Raw genomic sequence first — 21,668 nt, 5'->3', positions numbered from 1 at the left:
ATGTACACACTGAAATCCCACATATTGTTTTAACAGTTGCTTTCTACAGAGATGAGAGGGATGGAGAGCTTTATATGGCATTACATCAGTTATGATGATTTAAACAAAAGTGCCATACATGACGTGTTGTCTGAGAATCTGTCAGAGGGGGAAATGCTGAACTGCAGACCAAACGACAAGAAGAAATGAAGAGACCACACAAAATCTACATTCCCATCCCATAAAATGTGACTTTTATAAAGTGTCCTTCTGTAAATGATATTCATCAGTTCCAGAAAACTGCTATTCCGAAACACTTAATTTTGGAGGCATTTGATCGCAGGAGCAAACAGTCAATAAATACAAACTCCATGGCAGAAGATTGCAGAGTCTCCATTTCAATCATTTGCAAAAAGGGAAAAATATGTGTAACAGTTCACAAATCAGTTTTTATTAATTTAAACACAATCAAATAATAAATGTCAAAAACATCTGTACACATCTTTTTGCAGACACAACAAACTGTTTCACAATGAGGCCCACATATTGTAATATTATTTCCAGTTTGCATTATGATTGCATCATTTATTTAAAAAAACTAAATGTGTGTTAAATCTAGAAAACATCTACTGTTACCGTGATCTAGCAGCAAAATGTGATTCCCCGGTACGGGGGGTGGCGAGCGATGCAATAAGAGGGGTGAAATTGTAAATGTGGTGAGAAAAACTAGGCCAGAGAAGACGACCTCACCTGCAGGAGCCAAACATCATCATGTGCCGGGAGGGAAAATGAAAAACAGACTGAGTTAGCTGGGGAAATTCACAGTCGATAGCACATGTATGTTCTCAACTCCATTGTGAGAGTGAGTGTGTGTGTGTAGGTGCAAGTGAGTAGTGGCTTTCTTTTTTAAAGTCTAAGAGCTAGCGTTTCCAGTCCACAGTTACCTTAGAACTACCAATATGCAACATGAAAATCCAACTACAGTGATTTCCAAGTGCACACAATCAAAATAAAAAGACTACTTCATACAAAATACACTTGCTGTACAAGACTTTCTGCTTTAGCGCCGGTACAAAAGATAATAAAACCTATTTAAGCTTAAATGCCTGTCGCGGACGCTGAAGTTCAATGTCCAGATCAGGCAGGAGATAGTACTGGGGATACAGACATTTACACTCAGCTTGAAGCTTGACATTCAGAAGATTATTATTCTTATTATGCTGCTTATGTTCTTCCTTGGAGTTTGAGCTACCATTGGGATTTAATTCGCTTTGAAATCCTGACTGAAAGAGTCACATTTCATCGTGGAGAAAGTCTCTACATGGACTCACCACCTTTGAGGAGCAAAGCGTACAAAGGAGGAAACAAAACATCACTGAAGAAAAATACGAAATTATTGACACTTGACATCCATGCTTTTGGTCATGACAAAACAATTATCACAAAAAAATAAAATAAAATAAAAAAAACCTTATCTACATTTATTCATTGAATGAAACCTTAAACACATCAACACTTTCAGGCTTTGCACGAGCTACTGCGTCAATGCCTTTACGTACGTACTTTCATGAAACAGCTTTCCACAGCATGTACCTTAATCAATATAGGAAGGAATAGTCCAGTGATTACAAATTTACACACACAAAAAATGTCTGTACACGATTGTCTCTGCAATGTTAATAATGTTTCGTTAAATCTTTTTCCTTAAATTACTTAGAAAATCCTTTTTCTTCTCCATAAACTTCTTGGTGTAGTGGAATCAAAGTACTTTGTAATGCGAAAAGGCACAAGTTTCTTTTTTGGGGGCCAGTGCCGCTCCACAAAGTCTCTTGGAGATTATAAATAAGAAGCGTAGGACATCCAGGGCAACAGGTCTGACGAAATGAGGAAAACGAAGGGGTTGTGCCCCACTGTCTTTGTACCATCGTTGAGACAAAACATTACACCAAGCTGCAGTGGGATCGGAGTCCTGCTGAGTTCCAAAGGCATCGGTAGCTCAGTTTTTGTCACAGGTGTGAACCCTTGCCGAGTCCCCCGCATAGACAGGGCTGTAAAACATTTTGATGGCTTCGGAAAAAAAAGCCAATTCACAGTAACCAGGGCCAGCAGCTGCAGTGCCATAAATTCACTCTCCTCCACTTCGAAAAAGGTTTAGGGTTAAGACGAATTGAGGCCATGTGTCAACACGCTGAGCGTGTTGCTCTCTCTCTACGTTATGTGTGTGAACGATTTTGTTTTTGGTCTGGTGCTGTCAGAACGCAGACACTCGGGCGACGCAGCAGGCTGACGGTGCTGGGTAAGGGTCTGCAGGGCCCCCGCACGGCCTGGGACAGAGCGACAGGGCCGTCACAGTGCTACAAGTACTCCAGGTCCAGAGCGTGGTGCAGGGCCATGAGGTCAGAGTGACTAGAGATCCGCCAGAAAGGCATGTTGTGCTGGAAAGACACAGGGAGAGAGAGAGAGAGAGTGTTTGAGGATGAAAGAGAAAATAAAGAAACAAAACCTGCAAAGAACACTTCACTTAGAAAAACAATCACACTCCTGAGTGCCGTCTGAACAGCCTCGATGGCCCGTAACATCACACGAGACTTGAGAAGAGGAAGGACTTACAAACTACAAGCACTTAAGCAGCACCATATCATTGAGATCAATCAGTAAATATCATAAAAAAATAAAAATAAATTGACAGCTCAATGACGTGAAAAGGGGGGAAAAATCTAGTTTAAAACAAATGTACTCTTTGTGTTCATGTTGGTTTCATATGTAAAAAAAAAAAAACAAAGTTTAGACCATTTTCAATTTAATGACTAAATGTCATATGGTGTAACCAATTAAAAACATTTTAAACACTTTTCTTACCCCCTGAATACGTCTACACGTGCATCGTAATCCTTTTTTAAAATTTCAAAAAGGTTGTGACCTGAAGTTGCCTAGTTATAAAAAGATTTTAAGAAACTTATGGACCATAACACATAGTCATGAGGTTCTTAAGGGGTCCTCTTTATGACATCATTTCCTGTTCTGTGTTTTTGCAGGATGATTTGACGGCTAGATGTTGTTCAAATATTAATAAGCAGTGAAGCAATTACATTTTTTTTTTAATTTGAATAGCTGTATACTTTTGAATAATATTATAATGTTAAAATATATTTTAATATTGTTGGAAAAATATAATAAAACATATTTAAAATATATAAAACAATAAAGGCCCCATTAGAAAACACAGCAAAATGTTGTACTACTCTTCAGAAAAAGGAAAGGCCTGGTGGAAAATAAATATTAAATAAACTATACATATACAGCACCTCTGCACAAACGTATCCGAACACAACATTGCAAATGAGGAATTGTTCCTGGGAGAGGCCACAGGGAAATGTGATTCTGCCAGAATGAAAGAAGCTTGTCAGCTCAGAGTCGTCCACACACAAACCATTACTGAGTCTTATCAAAGGTATAGCCTCTCTCAGGCATATGTTCCACTTAGAGAAGCTTGCACTGACCCTTAAAAGACTCTTTTCTTTTGTTTTGTAAATTGTCTTTGCTTTTAACTTTAAAAGCCAGATAGGTATCTCTTTGCCTCGGTCGAGTTATTAACTAGAGGGAATTGTTTCTGGGATACGATGGAAAAAACGAAAGTATACAAAGGTTTAACTTTGCTTTGGTGGTTTCATACAAAGTCACCCTTGACACTAGTGTTGTATCTGACGAAACTGTGGCATTTTATATCAAGCTGGGTTTCTTAAGTGCCAAGGACTTATTAAACTCCCCTGCGCTCCGTCTAAACACTTTATCTCGGAGGAAATGGGGACTGACATGTAAAACTTAAACTTCCTACGTTCACATTCCTTGCATGATTAACTGTCAACATGGAACAAATCACTTAGCACGATATAATAATCACACCAACACATTTTTGTCCATTTGTAGCCTTTCTGAACAACAAGCTGCTTTGATAATTAATCACACAATGAATAATTTCAAGTTCTGTGGCTTATAGCTTTGGAAAACCTGGCGGATGTTCTGAAGGTAACATAAATCTTCTGTGTTGAACAACAAGAGACTGGAAAACAACGCTCCTCTGATGTTCCTAATGGTCTTTGGATTATCCTCGACTTATCTAACAATGATTTAAGCACCTTAAACGCATGTTATATTTATGAACCGGCCCCTCTAAAATACCTGAGAGGATTTGTCTAGCATTGCACATGCTGAAACGGCACAGTCACATGCAGGGACGTGCAATTATGTCATCTTGCCTCCCTTTACATTCAAGCTGTCAGGGAAATCGAGCTGATTACAATGCGAGAATAATTCTCTCACTGGTCCAATGACATTTTCAGGGAATGGCCTGATGAAATGAAAGGTTTGAAGGGAAAGTGCTATAGAGTTCTAGGCTTTTTCATACCTTTTTCGACCCTTGCTCCTCCTCCACGCCGTCCCCCACCACCACATAAACAACTTTCCTCCCAAACCTCTGGATTACTCTCTCGAAGCAGCTCTCTTTTCCTGGGGAGAGGAGAAACAGGTTTAGGTTGCTGCAGAAAGCAAGGAAGCCACATCCAAGATCCAGGCCCAGTGAGGGGCTCTTTAAACACGCAAGAAGTTACACAAAATTACGCAGTGTAAACACTTTGCCTTGGCTTGGAGATACGATAAGATCGATGCTCAGATAAAAGCAGTCTGAAAAGCATTAAGTGTGCCTTATTCCTCTCAGAACGTGAGACAAATGGAGTTTAACAAGCTAAATCAACCTCCCATGCAAATGGCGCAGTGAAGGAGGCGCTGAGCTTTGCGCGAACAAAAGTATGAAAGTAAAGGTTGGTGTTTATTTTGCATTCGAAAAAGCGGAGAGGCCGAGAAGAAGGAATGACATAAATTTGCCGAAGTGGTTTCATATGTAGACCTGAAAAGGAGAGGCCCAGTTCAGGCTGAGCTCCAAGAAAATAATCCCAGCCTGATTAGACCTCTTCCTGAACATCAACCCTCTCGTGTGTCCGCCACTTCTGCAGCCTAACCCAATCACTGTTTACAGTAATTACGGCCACACTCCAATAGAGTCCATTCATACACACAGGTAGTTAATACTGAGCTCACACTTACCTATTTTCGTTGCGCTATAAATGTTTTCAATTGGAAATACTACTCCCAGTCCATACAGGAGGACCTTGGCGAGGGCAGGTATGAGCTGTGTTGTGGTCACTAAGATGTTCACACAGTTTGATCTGTAATTGAATGGCAAACTAAGTTAAAGTGCACAAGGGAGGACAAGGCTAACCATGCATGCCATTTGTCATCCACAACGCCCCATGATAAATGGGACTTTAATTTTTGTCCCTTAAAATGCTGTATTATACAGAAAGTAAGTGTTCTTTGAGGTATTGGGGCATAAAGCAAACCATTATTCATGCCTCTCACTGATTTATTTGTATCAGAGAGGGGCTCTATATAATTCGCTCGTGCTAAGGCCTACCTTGAGTGGATTAATGTTAGTGCTTTCAGTGCCAGTGTTAACCAGGAGTCAGTCAGGGCTTCAATTTCTGCTCGCAATTGCAACCAGGCTTCCCTTTTGGCCGGGCCAAGCAGACCTGAAATGAACAGAAACATTGTTTGAGTTGGACCGTCCCGCAAATACTTTGAGAAATTTCGAAATTTACCCAGACCAAGTGGTTTCTGCATAAGGGATTATTTGAGAAACTCATGAGTGCTTTTGTTGACACACCACCCCTCTTCCCCAGCAATTTTAGCAAAGCAGTTTATTGGGGGATTACCTCCGACGTTATTTTTATAGGTGGTGTAAATTTCTTTTACTCGTCTGTAGCGGAAGGCGAGCTTTCTCATCCAGTCCACACCTCCTCGTACGCCGGTGGCCAGACACAGGTTGGCACTAGTGGCAGCAGCGTGGAATCCGTCTGTGCTAAAATTATATGTACTGAACAGAGAGAAGAGAGAGAGAGAATGGCTTTTGAGCTCGACTTCAGTCAGAGTGAACTTTGAAAGGGCTAGCATGGTGCTAACTTTACCTTAGATCTTGCCCATTGTCGTCTGACGACACGTCGTCGATGTGGACCTGATCGCACTCCTGGAAACAAGCAAAAGCAAAGGATGGACATGGTGAGCTGGTTGAAATTAAAAAATATCAAGTTGATTAATGGTTTTCATGTGCAAAAATTGGTTACGATTTGGCAGTTTGAATCCATGAAGTGAATAATGTCAACAACTGTGGAATTCCCAATTGAAGGCTAAGCTCTCTCCCGAAAGTTCAAATCAACCCTCAACCACTTCCAGCCTCTAACCCCCACCTGCTAAATCTTAATAAAAATAAACACCATCATCGGGGGACTGGGGGTCCAACCCATTTGTTCACTACCACTAGGGGGATCTCTTGATATACACATCTGCTGGAACATAAAGTCAATTGGGATGGGATTGGTAGACTCCGGGAAGTTAGAAACGGCCTCTCCGTGTTAGGTCTGCTAGTGCAGAGTCCGGTGCCTGAGCAAAGAGATAGCTGAGGGATAATGAGAGCGTCTGTGCCTCCTTCAGGGTCTCCACTTCTTGGAGAGGCTGAATGATTCTGCAGCTCAGAGCTGATTCAGCCAGTGTACACAGTAACACAAACCAGACTTTCTGGTAAATGTAACGTACTAGAAAAATTGAACCTGATGCTAACCGCCAATGAAATTATGACCTCTGATTGCTGCCGAGCCACACACCAACACAGCCTGAGGCCAGCTTTTTGGAGAAAGCAGACTGAAAATCTGTTATTAGTTTTCCATTTATAGTCCTCTCCCCCCTCCCCTCACAAGAGCTCTAGATGTTAGTGAGCAGGGCATGAGCATTCAAATCAAACAAAAATCACATGGAAAGATAGAGTTGGCGGCTTGTCTGTTCCAAAAATCATCAGGAATAAAATAAATAGATGAATAAATGAATAAATTATATATATACTTAAAAATGGATTTCCCCCAAAAATTCAAATGAAATATTAAACAAGAATAAAATTAAATATAATAATTAAATATAAACAAGAAAATCCAAACATTATGTATACATATAGATTAAACTATATATGTAATGTTTTAATTAATTATCTATAATTATGAATTATATAAACGTATAAACAGTCTATCTATCTATCTATCTATCTATCTATCTATCTATCTATCTATCTATCTATCTATCTATCTATCTATCTATCTATTTGATTAAATACAATCATATTAATTATAATTAGGAATTAAACCTCTATAAACAAACTAAAAAAAAAAAAACTATAATCAAAAAAAAAAACAATAAAAAAACAAAATGTACAAAAAAAACATATAAAAAAAAAGAAAAGAAAAAAAAAACAATAAAATAGTGAATTTATGTATACTTATAATTATAAATGATAAATTAAACCCTATCCAATGAAATAAAAAGAACAAAGGTTGACATTGCCAGTTCTTCTGATTAAACTTGAAATATGAATGGAGGTTTATCTAACAATTTACTTGGTAGTTGAATTTTAGAAGGGGGTATTTCCTTTTAGCCATTCTTTGGATTTCCGTTCCAGGACTTTAAGCTTTTTAATTAAGTTTCAACAGGCTGCTAAGACACAAAATACAAAAAGCACTTCCTTGTTTTAACTCAATCTGAACCTGGCCAAATGCTGACGTTATTGCATTCCTGTCTAATGCTACAGCAGAGTAGGGGTAAGCGCTTTAGACTGTAAACCTTTTTTTATTTTACTGGTTCCCCTCTGAACAAATTTTTCATCTCTCTGGATTTGTGGGGAGAGGGAGGGGAGAGCAACGTGAAGAGAAACTCAAACCAGCTGTTCTTTAACAGAATTAAAATCTTGACCCACAACCCCTGCTCTAATGCAGCCATTCTCTCGCCAAGCCTCTCCCAGCAAGCCTCGAGATCCAAAGAGGAAAAGACTTTGACCCGGTGCCCTGCTCCTCCTCTCCAGGGCTCCACAGGCTCAGATAAGGGAAGGGGGGCTGGAGGCAGGGGCGTTTGTGAAGGGGGAGCCGGGGTGACCTCACATGGAGAACTCTGAGTGTTGCGGGGCCAAAAGATGGACTGCCAATTGCAGCCGCGGATCAGGAACACCTCAAGCTATTTGTGTAATCTGTTTCTAGATAGTCAGCAGTGGATCTGTAATACTTCTGAAGTACCAATTTGTTTTCCAAAGAGGTCCTCTGGACAGGCCAAAATCATTACGGAAAACTGGGCCCCCCATCACAACGTTTAATCCTGACTATTAACGGTTATGATGACAAATGCGCCATTTCAGATAAATAAAACATGGGAAGTATTCGAAATATTTCCAACCAAAGTTTGATTGACAAAAATATCCAAACTATAAACCAAAAGCACAAACACATTCCAGAAGTACCAACCCCGTTTGAGTGTGTGCAGCTGCCTAGGTCTCTTAACACATTACCATCTCCCTTAGACGGAATCACCACATGTTTACATTGCCTTTTAATTCTATGGTTATTACGACACACAATTAACAGTTGTGTTGTGGGCTTCCAGACCTCCGGGATGAAAGTGAGGGCAGAGAAAGAATGCACAACCTCTAGCAATTACTGCACACAGCTGGAACCCACATAAACCACTTGACTGCCACTCTGGTAGCTGCACCAGGACCCTAATGGAGCCGCTCGGTCCTAATGTCTTACAGTAACTCATGAGACTCATTAAGGCAGCTTCTTAAGCACTCGTAAACACCGTTAAGCCTAATAACCGAGGATGGGCCAGCTTTAAGTGGTAAAGTACAACATGTGGTTGATCTTCAAGGGTGGCTGAAGGTATCTTCAAGAAGGTGTTATGTTGAAAGGATGAGATACTGTAAATATTATATGAAGTACAGCATGACGGCTGGTGGTCAAAATTCAACTAGGATAATAGGGTCAATGATAAATTTGTATTCAGGTTGTTTTTTATATGGTTTTGAACTTTTATAGCATTTTCTAGAAAAGTTTACATTTAATGTGTACATTTAGTGTAGCATAACCCTCAAGTAATAAATATATATTTAAAAAAAATTATCATAGAAAAAAGATAAAATTAAATGACAAACAATAATAAAGAAATATCTATTAATTGGTAGCGACACAGTTAAAAAAAAAAATTTTTTCTGCTTAAAATAATATTAAAATATCATGCAACAATCTCATATCTCATTATTTTAATGATTTTAGTTTTTCCATAAATATAATAAAATATTATTTATTAATTATTTATTCATAATTATTATTAATATATTTTTTTGGATTTTCACATTGTGATACAACCATGGCATTATGCATAAAAAAAGTCTTTAAAAAATTATAGATTTTTATTTTCATTTTTAAATTATATATTTATATATGTGTTATGTGTTCATAAATAAATTAATATATAGGAAAAACCAAGATGGCAATGAGGTTGAGTGTGATCCAGTGTAAATAGGTCTGTCTTTTTTTTTTATTGTAGTTCTCCTTGTTCACCAAGCAGTGGTTCTTACAAACCTACTATCGCTGCTAACTAAGACCAGATGTTCCTACTGTAGGCTGTGTAAAGATCCTCCTCTGCAATCCGTACATAATTACGTCTTACACAAACACGTTGTCTCTGTTTAATTAATCAATTTCTTGATCCCTTCTCATTCATTAAACTATCTAAAGGTCCTGGTAAAAGAAATAAATGTATGGGAAAAACTGTGGGAAACTGCAAGAGAAGCCTAACAAACTACAAAAGAAACAGCTTGCAATCGGCTCTTCTCTATTTCCATTCACTCTCTCTCATTTTCCTTTCAATGTTCCTCCTCTGACTATCCAGGCCTAGAAAAACCTTTTCATTTATGCGAGCTATCAGAGCCTCCTTTGTTCGGCTGGCATCTGTCATTAAGCAATCAGGCCGGACTGGCTGATTCTTCCTGTTGGCCAGAGGAAAGGCTTTGCTGCCGACTGCACAGAAGCGACTGCTGCAGAATGTCAAAAAAGAAAATGATTATTTAAAACTACAAACCTCACTTTCCCTCTCGTCCCGAGCTGGAAACATCCGTATTGCATTACTATCCCTGGCTACCTCCATTTCTCTTTTTTCCCCCTTCTCTCTGTGTCTCAGCTCAGGAGGTAAGAGGGCTTTCATCCCTGGCCGTGCCTTTGGGCCAGACCCTAAACTCCACTAAAGCTCAGTCTGGAGAAGGAACCAGCTTCCCAAACAGGTGAGCGTCCCAGGTAACAAAGGCACAGTGTGAGTGATTACAGCCATCATCACAACATTCCTCCAAGCCTACAAGCTAAGTCCATGTGAAAAAGCCCAATCCATGGTTCGCAGGTTTTCAATGCTGCCACTCCATTGGCAGGGTCTGTCATCCCCCGTCTTTGAGGGGGGTTGATGACCCCAGTGTTTGCCCCCCTTCACTTTCCCATCACAATTGGCCCACGTAAAGGGTGAGAGAGGTAGAGGGGAAAGAGGGAGGGAGCGAGCGTCTTACCTGTGGGTCGGACACAGGATATGGAGAACAAAGAGAGTTCTTCAGACCCACTTCATTCCAATCCACAGTTTGTGCTTGAACAGTCATGGAATTCAAACAGCCGAGTAAAACAAAGCTCTCTGGAAGCGTGACCTTCCTAAAACCGAGGCTTTTCGCACTCTGGTATATGAATACGGGAAAGAGCAGAGGCCAGATACATGAAAATCTTCTTAAGAATGAAAATTATTATGATACAATCTAAGATGTTTGTAAAAAGTGCAAATCCTCGAAATTCTTAAGAAGTTCTAAAATATTTTCTTAAGAATTTTTTTTTCTTTTTTAAGAAGACAATTACAGGCTTTGGTACCATCTGATTGTACAGTGGTTCTTGCCAAAGGCTTGCTGATCAATGTAAACCTTTTTTATTTTTTTTTGATGCCTACCCTCATAATCGCTCCCCACTATTTTTATCTCAACTTGCTTGGGGGGGATTTCAAAATTTGGAAACATGTTTTAAATGCACAAAGCACTTTAAACACTTATTGTCAAAGAGCCTATCTCAAGATGGTGTACTCTGTTGCATTCTGTAACATTGCATTTTTAAGAAAATTCTCTTCAGGTATTCAAATTTTATCTTCAGAACAATTTTAAGAAAAGAAAGAAAGAAAAAAGATGAGAACGTTCTTAAGAAATGTTTTCAGGAGTACAAACCATTCTTAACTAGCAGTTAAGAAGAATTTCATTACTAAGTATATTTTGTGAATCTTTACGTAAACTCAACACAAGTAAAGCAAGCATGATGGAAAGAAGATAATAGAAAATATGGTTCAAATTTGGTCAAACACGGTCTGGTACATCAACACACACGTACAAGAGCCAAATGTTCCACTGCAATTCTACCTTATAAGTGTGACGCCAGTTAAAACAAAAGTCCGTCCAAATAGGAAGAAAAGCAAAAACCTACTCTTATTAATGCTATTATATCAGCATATCTAATCAATTTTTCACATATTGTCTAAATTATGGATCTTAATTTAAAACACAATGTTGCTTCAATCCAAAAACCTCTTTATTTATGCATTAGGATGAGCAATCGGCTTCAAAACCATCATCTGTCACCACATTGTTTGTAACACTACATTTTCCACAGACGCACAACCCTTATTGCTTTTAGGCCCCATTACTGTGGGCTGCTGGGTAAGAGAGGGGCCGATGCTGAGAGAAGATAGACAGACCGACTTTAAAAGCTCTCTGTTCTCTTTTTAGTCATTCCAAAACACATCAGGGCTCCTGCCTGGGGACTTCTAAAGCCCTGACAGCCAAAAGACACTACCTGTGTCTAGACGTGAAAACACATTAAATCCACAGAGTCAATCGCGTTCCCGAACACACAACACGCGCAGGGAAAGTTATGATAATGACTTATTTCACTTTCAAAAGAGTCACTCCTCTATTTTGGTTTGGTCCAAGGAGCTTGAGGAATTCTGATGGAACATTTGCTTGTGGTATTGGCCAGAAACACTGTATTTTAAATAAAGCTATCTACCTAAATAGATGAGAAGAAAACTGCAAACTAAGATTTGCACTGGTATGATATTAGACTACAACACTGTGTTGTTAAATTGTTTGAAGTCATAAGATGTCACAAAAAAAAAAGTCACACCTCTATGCAATCCAAGTTGTAAACTGATAAGCGAAGCCCCTCTATCCTGGAGGTGCTAAAAACGTCCCGTTTGCAGTGTCACGGAGTTAGCCTCAGGTATGCATCGGCAGAGGAATAATTGAAACCGTTCCCACCTCGGCAGAGCCAGGGAGGAGAACTCTGTCCCGCAGACGGCTCTGTGTTGTTTTCTCTCCCGGTGAGCCGTGGCCCTTCCCCGCTGAGAGGGAGCACGGCCGGGCCTCCAGAGACACACATTCCCACACACCAACCCGCACTCCACCTCTCACCCAACACACAAGAATGCTTTCATCCCCAACACGTCCTCACACTCAGGTACTGCACACAGTATATCACACAAGCTGGGGTAATTGCATACAAGAATAATGGTATAACCAGTTGTGGTATAACCAAAGAGAACCATGCTAACTAAACCTCTGTGCGTTCTGTGCTCATATTAAATGTGCGATTTGTAAAAATGCTATTTCTTGTGCCCTGATCTCTCCTAAAAAAACAACTAAATATTTTAATGAAGGAAAGGGTTATTAATTGGCTTATTTTAGTTTCAAATTTAATTGTGAATATTTCCAAGGCAAAACTGTAAAGTAAATTAACTGAAATAATCTGAAATGATTTAGGCACATACATATTATTCAAAAGTTTGGGATCAGTATTATTTCTTTTTTTGAAAGAAATTAGTACTTAATTAGCAAGAACGCATTAAACTAATCAAAAGGGGAAGTAAATACATTTATAATGTTACAAAAGATTGCTATTTCAAATAAATCCTGTTCTTTGAACTTTATTTTCATCCAAAAATCCTGGGAAAAAGTATCAGGGTTTCTACAGAAATATTAAGAAGGACAACTGATTTTAACATAGTAATAATACAAATGAACACATAGATAATAAAAAAAAAGTTTCTTGAGCAGCAGACAAACAAATAAAAATTAAAATATAAATATAAAGAAACAAAAAATACAAAAAAAAATATTTCACTATATTATGGTTTTACTGTATTTTAAAAAAAAATAAAATAAATAATTTAGTATATATTATATATTATGGTTTTACTGAAATATATATATATATATAAAAAATAAAAAATATATATAATAATATTTCACTATATTATGGTTTTACTGTATTTTAAAAAAAAATAAAATAAATAATTTAGCCTTGGTGAGCATATTATTAAAAAACATTTTAAAAATCTAAACTTTTAAATGGTTGTGTACTTAATGCTAAATGCAAATAAATATGACAAAATGTAGTATATAGTGGATGATTTTTTTAATAAATACCCTTTTAATAAAAATAAAAAATCTAATATTAAAAAGGGCACAGCAATATATTTTAAGCATACAAACATATTGGTAACACTTTTCAATAAAGTTCATTAGTTAACATTAGTTAACTACTTTAGTTAACATGAACTAAGAACGAACAGCATTTATTAATCTTAATGTTAATGTCAACATTTACTAATGCATTATTAAAATCAAAAGTTGTGCTTGTTAACATTAGTTAATGCACTGTGAATTAACATAAACTAACAGTGAATATCTGTATTTTCATTAACATTAACAAAGATTAATATATACTGTAATAAATGTATTGTTCGTTGTTCATTCATGTTAGTTAGTACATTAACTAGCATTAACTAATGCAACCTTATTAAGTTTTACCAATATATATATATACATATATATATATATAAGAAACACACTTCAAAAAAAAAACTCACAATAAAATTACTCAAAATAATCACACTCTAATTTTTTTTCAGAAACACAGTTTTAAAATTAACCGTTCAATCAAATTATTCATAATAATGTTACTGGAATTCTGCACACTCTCTTAAAATCAAACTTGCGGTTCTTGAAAATAACCACTAAAATCTTCCTCTCTCATGAAGAAATTTGAATCAATATACTGCAATCAATACAAGGATCATATGCTGACAAGCATGAACTATATTCTGTCATTGTACAATATAAATAATTAAGTTAGCCAAAAAAACAAGACAGGGTGTCTCTTTTTCCAAAGACCTCTGCGTGTTTAAGTGTCTGCTAGGTCACAGTAGTGTGTGTGTGTGTGTGTGTGTGTGTGTGTGTGTGTGTGTGTGTGTGAAGTAGATCCCTTATGACCAACACGACATGGCTTTTCCTTTTCATTACCTTCCTCTATATCAGCATTTATGCAATTCATTCAGAATCAATCAGAATATATCAAACTCCAATCACACATACATGCAAGAAAGCAGGCGGAACGGTGAACAAATAACACAACTTATTGACTGCACAGAATTATTTAACACAACACAATGCAACATGACCCCACTCATTACCAATACACCCTGACAGGATGTAACCACGGGAAAATGCATCCACGTGGATTTAAAAACTAAACAGTGATATTTACAAGTCTTAGTGTTGTTTCATTCCCCAAAATGAGCATTGTAAAAGTTTGGCACAAAGCAAATGCTGAGAGGCTGATGGTGTATTTCTGGACAGTGCCGGCTGTCCTTTGCACATTTGTGTAAGTTACACAGTTGACAAACACCAATCACAATTAGGCATTTGTATGTGCAAAGCCAGAGGGAAATCCCTTTAAGGCATTGACTAAATTAAACCAAGCATGTGCATATCTTCAAGGTCTCAAATACATATCTGTTGTGGTATATACAGCTTGAAATTTTCCCATAAATTTGGTCTGTCTTTCTAAACACCCCGTTTGGTTCAAAGAAAACATTCTGTTACAGTTTAAAGTAGAGAAAGTGAAGTTTTCTGCTATTGCATGCAATTGTCGTTTTAAGAGAAATGTCCTTAGCTTTAAAGTGTCAAAACGAAATTTAATAATTCCGTTGCTGAGATGTTGCAGAAAGGAAAAACTGCGCATTGCACAATCCAATCATTTTACAAGATGCCTCGACAGCCGAATCATACACAAGTGGTTTAAACACATGAAACGAAATCAAAATACAGGACAGATGTTGTGAAAAAGCCACATTTAAGCTTTGTCACAAAACTGTCATTTTTTTTTTAAATGACTGGGGCGGGGGGCATATCCATTATACAAAGAACAGCGGGCACAATTTAGTGTAGCCAAACATACGGAAATATTTAACAGCCAATTGCTGCCAATTAACTTTGATCAAGATGAGTGCGATTTGGAATCTCCCCGTCACTCGAATGTCTCAGGCAGCACAAACATTTTCTTTCTCCCTGGTTCTTGTGGCAGGAAAAGCAGAGCGAGGCTGTTGACTAATGAGACTTGGCAGGCTCGCAACAGTTCTCCTCACACTTAAGTATCAAACAAAACATTTCCTCCTCTGCGGGGTCAACCATGAGTAGGACACAGAGAAAAATCATTGGTCAGTGGTGTCGGGTTCTGGGGATGAGGGAAAGTGGCTCACCAGCGGTGTCTGGGCTCGGGTGGGTTCAGTTAGATCTGGTCTGGTCTGTAAAGTCTGCTACTTAAAAGCATAGTTTAGTCAAAAATGAAAATTATTTTACCGTTAATTCACCCTCATGTCGTTTCAAACCTGTATGATTTGAATTCTTCAGTTGAACACAAAAGAAGATATTTTGAAGAATGTTCAAGCTGCTCTATTTAATTCAATTACAATGAATTTGGACTGAAGATTTCAAAAAGGAGGCAAAGAATCATAAAAGTTGTGCATGACTTAGTTTTTATATTCCAAGTCAAACGATTGCTTTGTGTGGGAATTTATTATTATTATTATTCACTGATAATCTTCCACTGCAAATGGAATCAGTGAGTTTAACCCTGTAAAGCCTGACATATAAAATAATAATAGTCTTTTTAAATGTTTGTTTAATAAACATTTAGACAAAAAAAAAAATGAATTGAATTTATGTTTTGTATTTGATAGATTTCCAGTGAATAGATTTCCAGTGAATAACTTCAATAACTTCAATTTTAGTCTTTTTCTAACACAAAGCTATGGGATAATTTCAAAAGACTTGAAATGTGATTTTTTTTATTTTTGGGTGAACTCCATTTTATAAATCAAGAATCTGTTCAAACGGCTTTTAAGTGTTTGTGGATTTGTTGAATTATTTCACAGTCCATATTTTCAGACCTGAAGCTATTATAACAAGCCATATCACTGATCTGTTCAAATCACTAAATGAAGTGTTAGCTCAAGCAACGCCAGATCTGGTCAAACTTAACTTCACTGCTATGAACATGGGGAACGCTGCCAATCACGAGCAGAAGTGACCCTACCGGTCTCATTTTCACCCCTCACCAGGCGGGGCAGACAGACACCTAGATATGCTCTCAGTAACTGCCCCCGGGGGCAGATTTTACACTGATCCGACATGAATCAAGCAAAGCAGCCGTTTTCAGACCGTGACAGAGAGTCTGCGGCCGGAGCGGACAGAGACACCGAGCACACAGCATGACATGCAGACAGTCAGAGCATGTACAGAAATATTAGAAGCTGACAAATTGGCCTGGTCGGCAAGGAAGGGAGGGGGCATGTGGTAGGCGCAGGCCGGGGAGACTGACAGCGCATGTAAAATTCATAGTGTCCCTTGGGCTCCGAGGTAATACTTCACCACTGAGGGACGTTAGCGAGAAATAGGCACCCTGCTATTAAATGGTTGTTGATGCTATGGCTTAAACTTTAATGGACTGCTCTTGTGCTCGTAATGTAATGTATACACTCTGTTGTGACTTATCCACATCTTGGGGCTGGGTTTTAAATATGGCCGCTAAGAAAGCAAGCTGTAGAAGTAATCACCATATTAGAGGGCTTGCAATAAGCTCCACAGGGGGTGAGGACAGGTATGGTGAGTGCAAAAAAATGGGAATCCCCCAAAGTCAAAAAAAGTGCTGGACTTACTTCCAAGTCATTGAAGAAGAAATGTGTGTCAGCCAAGTTGAAGATCATCTCTTCCATTCTTAGTCCCAAATAAACACACACACAAGAAACCATATAAAACAAACAAACAATACATATCTAAAAAGATAATTTATATTTAATTTAAAAATATTTAAAAACGTAATATTTAATAAAATGTTATATATAATGAAACGTGATATAATATAATGTTAAATATTATAATGATATATATATCTATATATATTAATGATATATATATATATGTATGTATGTTAAATATATATACTATATATATATATATATATATATATATATATATATATATATATATACACACATATATATATATATATATATATCTATGTATGTATTTTATAGAAACATAATTTTGTATATTTTTTCCATAATTACTTACTTAACATTTAAATATTCAAAATATATAATATATTTATTATGTTTTTTCCATAATTACTTACTTAACATTTAGATATTCATATGGCTTTAATGGATAGATAGATAGATAGATAGATAGATAGATAGATAGATAGATAGATAGATAGATAGATAGATAGATAGATAGATAGATAGATAGATATAGACAGACAGAACATAACACATCTTTTAGAATAAAATATATTATAAAACAGACCTCTGCCTAAGCCAGTTCTACAAGGTTTAAGAATTAATAGTTTCATTTTTGTCTAAAAAAAGAAGCTGGGCTTAATTTTACACTCAGTAGGCAGTAAAACCCAATCTTAGATGCGTTATGAGATGAAATGAGCTTGAGGTCAAAGTGTCATCATAAATATATCACTGTCCACATACCTCAGAGCCAAGATCATCTTTCTACACATTACTACTGATGCATTTCACCCCCATTTCCCTCAAACAATCTTCTCACATCAGATAAAGCATTTTCCAACTATTTGTTAAAAGGCTGAAGTTGGGAATTTAATAGAAACTTCTAGAAACAGGAAGACGCACAAAACAGCTTTAGCAAGTGATGTTTAAACCCGTGCACTGGCAGTTATCAAAATAGATTACTCACTTAAAATATAATGGACTCTTTTTTTTTAATGTATTCAAAGTATTCAGTTTCCACGGTAATGCAATACTGGCAGTAATGGCGATCTCGTGTTGTGTTTGAGCTGACACAAAGATGGGAGCGACTGCTCTCTAAACTGTAAATGAATCATTTGCAGTGTGTTTTTCTCTTTAATACCTCATTAAGAAAGCTCATTACAAAATTACACCTTTCATGATTACAAACTTGTCTTTGCACATATATATGTGACACTGGACCATAAGGGTCCATTTTTTGAAATTTAGATTCATACATCATCTGAAAGCTAAATAAATAAGCTTTCCATTGATATATGGTTTGTTATGATTGGCCGAGATACAACTATTTGAAAATCTGTGCAAAAAAATCTAAATACTGAGAAAATCACCTTTAAAGTTGTCCAAATGAAGTTCTTAGCAATGCATATTACTTATCAAAAATTAAGTTTTGATATATTTACAGTAGGAAATTTACAAAATATCTTCATGGAACATGATCTTTATTTAATGTCCTAATGATTTTTGGCATAAAAGAAAAATAAATAATTTTGACCCACACAATGTATTTTTGGCTATTGCTAGAAATACACCCCAGCAACTCAAGACTGGTTTTGTGGTCCAGAGTCACATATTGTCAGTTTTCTCATCTCAGTTGAACCACAACTACTTAGGAGTCAGTGTATTTAAAGTGACAGTTCACAGCGTTGAAACAAAGCAACACTGTAGTACGAGTTTAAAACAAGGCCACAGGGTTTATTAAACGGATATTTAGACTAGTATTCAATTTAAAATCATCTTTTGTAATCTTCATTCCACACAGGCTTATTTTTCTAATCAGTGGCTGCTCTCCCGTTGTTCATTAAGAGGATAAAGCAAGTGTGCGAATGAGAGAGGAAAGCGAAGGAGGGGATTTATTCCAGTGTCTGTACAGCCGTGCTGAGTCAGAGAGCTCTGCTGCAGGGATTAGAGCTTAAAGCTGCCTGAAGAAACGCCTGAGCTTTTTACTGATTACATGTCACACTCAACAATGAAAATGTTTTAACTGCTGACAGCGGGAGGGCAAACCACACAAGAAGAACAGAACACCAGCAAAGACACTGATGAGGTTTTTAGGTTGATGTTCACACACTGCGTATGTGTTTCCCCATTCATACACAGTATAGTCTCTTTTGCTTACCAAAGCTGAAAATACAGTAATATTGTGAAATATTATTACAGTTTAAAACAATGGTTTTCTATTTAAGTATGTTTTAAAATGTAATCATTTCCTGTGATGGCAAAGCTGAATTTTCAGCATCATTACTCCAGTCTTCAATGTCACATGACCCCTTCAGAAATCATTCTAATATGCTGATTTGGTGCTCAAGAAACTTGTCTTATCATCAGTGTTGAAAACAGTTTTGCTGCTTAATATATTTGTAGAAACCATGAAACGACTTTTTTTCCCCACCAGGATTCTTTTAAAAATAAAAAGTTCAAAAGAACAATTTATTAAAAATTTATTAAAAATGCCTTCACTGTCACTTTTACTAAATTTATACACCCTTGCTGAATGAATGTATTAGTTTCTTTAAAAAAAAATTTTTACTGATCCCAAACTGTTGAACATTTGTGTACATGAAATTAAAATATTTAACCAACATGTTCTATTGAGATTGACTTTCAGAGACTCCAATTATGTATGTGTAAAATTAATAAGTGAAAATGTAAAATAAAACCTCTAATTCTGCCATCAAATTCTTGTAATACTGAACGGTCCTCTGACCAATCAAAATTTTTAATTGTGAAATGTCAATTTTATATATTATAGTAACAGTTGGAACTCCAGATTTGGGTTTGTTGACCTCACAAATAAAATAAAATAAATAAAATTAAAACAAAAGAAATTGGCAGACATGCACTTCTACAAATGTTTTGCATGTGAAAATCCATTGCAATTATTCTTTGTTTAAATCTGAGGTCTCCAAGACCCCAAACTTGCATGTTAGCAAGTTAAAATGATGTTTATAATCAGTTCTCATGAGTGCAGGAAGTCATCAACCTGATACTTCAATGTTAAGTATGTTTTCTGAGCTATTAAAAGAGTCAAGGATTCTCTCAGACTGAGAAAAAGAACATGAGGGTTAATGAAAAAAGCGATCAATAATTTCACAGTTTATATACACTACTGACTTGTTCTCATGTTCCTTTTAATTATAAAAGTTTTTAAATATATAGCCTAATCAAAAAGAGGTTATTTTTTTGTTAAGCACTTCTCCAACACGTCTGAATAGTTCAACCCTCCCATCTATTTTGAGCCTGCCAGTCAGTGGACTTAATATAAACACCTGTGTATGTATCTGACAGTTAATAAAAGCAGGTTTGGTGGTGAGAGGTATGCAAAGTGCACTTCTCTGGCCCGACGAATCCTCTCCAATTAAATCTAAACAATCATTCAGCAGGAGAGTTAAGAATACAAGCAGGCCGGAGTGCCAGAGGGTCTTCTGCTCTTGCTGCCACCTGTCCCCACACATCAGTGCCACCCGAAGGGGCGCCAAGTCCTTCCCTCTGAAACCCCCTCCCCCCGCAAGCTTTCCCTCCAGGGCTGACGGCCACACAGCTGGCCCGAACCATCAGCTTTATGGGAGCGAGCTGCCCTGATGCCAATTAGGATAACTGATAACCACAGCAGTGAGCTCTCCAACACGGCTCTATTTATAGAGCTCTTCCTCAACGGTTTCGCTGGAAGAAATGCATTTCGCTGGGTTTTCTTACTGTTTATGTCATCTATGCCTCATATCGGAGAAACGTGAAGCACCTTGGTTTTTAATGTAAGGGTTTGAGATGAGTGTGCTGATATGATTTAAGAGAGCATTATGCGGTTTGCGATGTTGCAGGGTAGATGGGATAAGCATATTTCTAGTGGAAGGGCAGCGTGTAATCAGATTTCGACAGCAGAGAGGAGAACAAAGAACGATTTGGCACTTAAGAAACATTTCTTATTATTTTCAGTGTTGAAAACACTTGTGCAGCTTAATATTTTTGTGGAAAGCTTGATACTTTTTTCAGAATTCTTTCATTCTAACATGGTGATCTGGTGATTAAGAAAAATGTATAAATCTTTTATAACATTATAAATATCTTTACTGTTAATTTTGGTCAATTTAATGTATCCTCGCTGAATAAAATGATTAATTTCTTTAAATTTTTTTGTAAAAAATCTTATTGACCCCAAAGTTTTAAACAACACAATTATGTATGTTTACATGTAATAACAGATTTTTTTTTTAATTAATCTCTCTAATAAATTTTTAATATCTCTAATTCTCCCATTAAAATTTTGATGTTCCTCTGACCAATTAAAACCCAGTAGACAGAAATTATTAAGCGTGAAACATTACTTTTTTATATTATAGTAACAACTGACACTCCAGATTGGGTTCTGTTTGACCCTAAAAGGAAACACACACGCTTATAAATGAAGATTGGTTAGGAAAAAGGACCTTAAAATCAGACGTGGCTGCACTGACGGTTCAGTGTGTGTGTGTGTGTGTGTGTGAGAGAGTGGACACGGTTGAGACACTCTCAGAGTTTTGCTTCTTTACCCAGCATGCTCAGCCGAGATAAAGTAAATAAACAGTGCAGGGTCGAGGGCCAGG

General features: G+C 37.0%; 1 protein-coding gene across 1 annotated transcript in view; it reads right to left on the bottom strand.

Annotated features, from left to right (window-relative positions):
* Window positions 1-408: 408 nt before the first annotated feature.
* Window positions 409-21,668, bottom strand: part of LOC109052752 (EYA transcriptional coactivator and phosphatase 1) — a 44,517-nt gene continuing 23,257 nt past the window's right edge. Inside the window, exons 12-19 of the mRNA XM_042714215.1 lie at window positions 21,432-21,451; window positions 16,969-17,038; window positions 6,000-6,058; window positions 5,748-5,908; window positions 5,450-5,564; window positions 5,080-5,201; window positions 4,385-4,485; window positions 409-2,414 (exon numbers count right to left, since the gene is read on the bottom strand). Coding sequence (XP_042570149.1) covers window positions 2,334-2,414; window positions 4,385-4,485; window positions 5,080-5,201; window positions 5,450-5,564; window positions 5,748-5,908; window positions 6,000-6,058; window positions 16,969-17,038; window positions 21,432-21,451 — 729 coding nt within the window. The 3' untranslated portion in view covers window positions 409-2,333. The remainder of the gene's footprint in view (window positions 2,415-4,384; window positions 4,486-5,079; window positions 5,202-5,449; window positions 5,565-5,747; window positions 5,909-5,999; window positions 6,059-16,968; window positions 17,039-21,431; window positions 21,452-21,668) is intronic.

Source organism: Cyprinus carpio, chromosome A24 (assembly GCF_018340385.1).
Source record: "Cyprinus carpio isolate SPL01 chromosome A24, ASM1834038v1, whole genome shotgun sequence".
NCBI classification, from domain to species: domain Eukaryota; kingdom Metazoa; phylum Chordata; class Actinopteri; order Cypriniformes; family Cyprinidae; genus Cyprinus; species Cyprinus carpio.
This window is presented reverse-complemented; position numbering and strand designations above follow the sequence as displayed.